A 3763-nucleotide genomic window follows, 5' to 3' on the forward strand; every position below is an offset into this window, starting at 1 on the left:
GACCAAATAGTGAAAAAATACTATCAATTAGTCTAAGGTTATATGTACTCTTTTATATTTTTATAAAGCTCATATAATCAAAGTTTGCCAAGCTTTAAGAAATGCCATTTATTAATTAATTGAAAAGATTAAAGGAAAGAATGTCATGCTGTCCGAAGTACTAATTTGAGGCATGCCACCGTCTCACTATAGATATAGAAAATAACTTTTGAAGAAAAATTCTTTTGGTTTGTATATTTTTAATGCCGATAGTTATCGGTTTTGAAGGGAGCGCTAACAAGCTTGGTGTTGGCATTATTAAAGATAATGCTATTTTAGCAAACATGCGTCTAACGTTTGTCTCTCTAAATATAAAACTAAAAAACTTTCAAGTTTTATTAGCTTTTTAATATTGTCTTCCTATTCAATTTTTTATTTATTTATTTAAAATTTATATTTACCGACTTATTATTATCAATTAATTAATACTTTTTATGAAAGGTACATAACTCCTCCGGGGGAAGGTTTTCAACCTAGAAATGTAGCTAAGCATCACAGGAAAAAAGTACTACAATTAACTAAGGAATGCTTAACTCAAGCTGGTCTAAAACCAAAAGTTTAAATATGTATTTGATAATATTACTATTTTTACTTTTTATATAGTTATTATTAAATTTTTAGGACTTGGATTGTTTAGCTTATACTAAAGGCCCAGGCATGGGGGGCCCATTAGTTTCTGTTGCGGTGGTTGTCCGTACTTTAAGCCAACTATGGAAGAGGCCGATAGTAGCTGTTAATCATTGCATTGGACGTATTTTCTTCCTATTTAATTATATTTTATATTTTATATATATATTTTTTTTTGGCATTCCTAGCTCTTATTTTTGCTTTTAGTTTATCCCGTTCTCGATATTAAGAGCCCCAAAAGTTTATGTTTTTTTATAATTCTATTCTTTTTAGATTATATGTTATGCACTTTAGAGTGCTATTAAAAATGAAAATTATTAGAACATTTATAGTAATGTCTTACTTTTTATATTTTATATTTTTATAAGACATTGAAATGGGAAGAAAAGTTACTGGAGCTCTTAATCCAATAATATTATATGTTTCTGGAGGAAACACACAAGTATAGCAGAAAACTTTTGTTATTATTTTTTTAAGTTACCGTTTTTATTTTGTTTAAAAGTTATCAATAAATAAGATTTTTTAGGGGTGGGGGGCTTTACAATTATTGTTACTTTTTTTTTTAACGAATTTTATTTCGTTGTATAATTTAGGTTATTTCCTATTCAAAAAGTCGTTATCGTATTTTTGGAGAGACAATTGACATCGCCGTTGGGAATTGTTTGGACCGATTTGCTCGGATCTTACGATTATCCAACGATCCATCTCCGGGCTTCAATATTGAACAGGAAGCTAAAAAGTTTCTGTACTTTTATAATTATCTATTATTTGAAATCAGCTTCTAAGAAACAAACTTTTTTTTTAATTTTTAGCTCTTTATTTACTCGAGATCAGTTATTTATATATCACAAAGTTTTTTAATGTTTGGTCAGTGCTTAAATTGTTTGAGATCAGTTTTTATTCTAAATAGTATTTTTGTTTAGCTAATTTTCTTAATTGTTTTTAAAAATCTTTTTTTTCATAATAGTTTTCATTACTTGAGATTGGCAATTACAAAGTTGCATCTTTTACCTAACAAAGTTTCTTTTATTGTTTAAATTGTAATTTTTTCAAAAAGCTCTTTTATTTTGTTAATTTATAATTATTTGAGATTAACTTTATAAAATCGCAAATGTTTTTTAAGAGTTTATTTATTCTTTTAATCTTCTATTATTTAAGCTCATCTATTAAAGAAATAACAAAGTTTTTTTCAAAAGTTTATTTATTTTTTCTTTCTTGTTATATTCCAGCCCAGCTATTAAAAGTTGCAGAGTTGTCCTATTTTTACTTATCATGTTGCTTGTTAAATTTTGAAATCTTTTTTGTCTCATTTTGTATTAATTTAAAATAAATTTTTAAATATTGATAACTTTTGAGTTTTCGTTACTTTTAACTTGATCTTCCACTTACGGATTTTTTTACTGAGGAATTTTTCCTAAGTTCGAACGAATCTTTTTATGTTCTTTTTTTAATTCAGGAAATAATTATTATGGCATTTTTTATAATTTTAATATTCATTACAATAATAAAACTATATTTTAAGATAATATCAAATCAGTTATTTTTTTGGTAATTTGAATATTTTATATTTACATTTTTAAATTTTTAAATAAGCTGGGTTTTCCAGTGGAGCTTATCTGCTCAACGAAAGCTTTGAAAATTTTATCAAACATGCTATTTATTATTAATTATAATTAATTTTTTCGTGCAGTAGCAATTTTATTTAATTTTTTTGTGTTAAGTGAAGATTTTTTTATTACTATATACGAACTTAATTTCTTTTAATTTTATAAAATAATTATTTTTTTTCTTTTTTCCAATTTTTATTGAAATTATTTAAATTTTAAATTGTTTTTAACATTTTCTTTTAATTTATGTTTGTTTTTTTATTTTCCTTTTTTTAATGTTTATTAAAAACTTGAACTTTTACACTCAAAATATTTTTTTGTCCATTCTTTTTAGAAACTAGAAGAAACTTTTATTTTTGTTATTTGATTAAGCAAATTTTTTTGCATATAAAGTAAACCTTCTTATTATATTTTCAACATGAAATCATTTCTTTTTTAAAAAATATATAAAAAATTTTTTTTTACCATATAATTATATTATTTTCATATTCCTTAATTTATATTTTTTCGTTTTTTATATTCTCAAATTATTATTTTTTATTATAAAAGCATCTTTTTAAAGAAATTTTTTGTTGCATAATTAAATATATGGATATCTTTTAAAAAAGTTTGTCTTTTGTTTTAAGTTTATTAATATTTATAACTTTTGGATTTACTAGAAATGTATAGTTATAATAACTTTTTAAAGAAGTATAAGATTTTAATTTTACACCATTTATCAAATATTTTTGCAAATTTTATACTGCTAAAATAAAATTTTAAAGTAATTTTTAATATTTTTATAAGTTTACAGGATCTTTTTTATATGTGTTGATTTATATTTGCTTATTTTTAGTTGGTTTATAGTTTACTGATTAATTAATTAATTGTACCTTCCCTGTTTTTGAATATATTTTTGAATAGTTATTAACCTAAACTTAATCATTGATATATAATATGGTTATTTACTAATTTCTAAGTTAAATATTTTGTTTTATATAATAATGAGGAGTAATTTTTTCAGAAAGTAACTTTTTTAATGGTGATTATTTTATATAATAACTATATTATAGAGTATATTCTTTTTTTATTATTAGAAAATTACTTACAAAAAACTTTAGGGGTAAAGTTTTAGTTGATCTGCCGTACACCGTGAAAGGCATGGACGTCTCCTTCTCTGGAATTTTGTCTTACGTGGAAGCAAAATATAAAAAACTTATCGAAAGTTTTTTTTTACTTTTTAATAATTTTTTATTTGTTATTTAAATCTGTTTTTTTTTACTATATGAACTGATTTCATTAATCCATTAATAACTTTTATTGAAACTGTCACTCTTATTTTTGTAATATTTTTGTAATATTTTATAGAGTGAATTTATATAAAATTAATGAATTATTCACCAGAATTATAATAAATTAACTTTTTATTAAAGCATCCGAGATATCAGTTGCGGATCTTTGCTTTTCTTTACAAGAAACCGTCTTTGCGATGCTTGTTGAGGTTACGGAGA

At 23.0% G+C, this 3763-nt stretch overlaps 1 protein-coding gene across 1 annotated transcript; it reads left to right on the forward strand.

Annotated features, from left to right (window-relative positions):
* Positions 1–228: 228 nt before the first annotated feature.
* LOC135120146 (tRNA N6-adenosine threonylcarbamoyltransferase-like) lies at positions 229–3757 on the forward strand (the record flags this gene model as incomplete). Its single annotated transcript, XM_064044470.1, has 7 exons — positions 229–334; positions 481–595; positions 661–790; positions 1035–1108; positions 1260–1405; positions 3374–3477; positions 3686–3757. Coding segments are annotated over exons 1-7 (733 nt in total), but the record flags the coding sequence as incomplete, so codon positions are not given.
* Positions 3758–3763: the final 6 nt, after the last annotated feature.

Source organism: Zophobas morio, unplaced genomic scaffold (assembly GCF_036711695.1).
Source record: "Zophobas morio isolate AGI-343-1 ecotype UQ-CSIRO unplaced genomic scaffold, CSIRO_AGI_Zmor_V1 ptg000349l, whole genome shotgun sequence".
NCBI lineage: Eukaryota > Metazoa > Arthropoda > Insecta > Coleoptera > Tenebrionidae > Zophobas > Zophobas morio.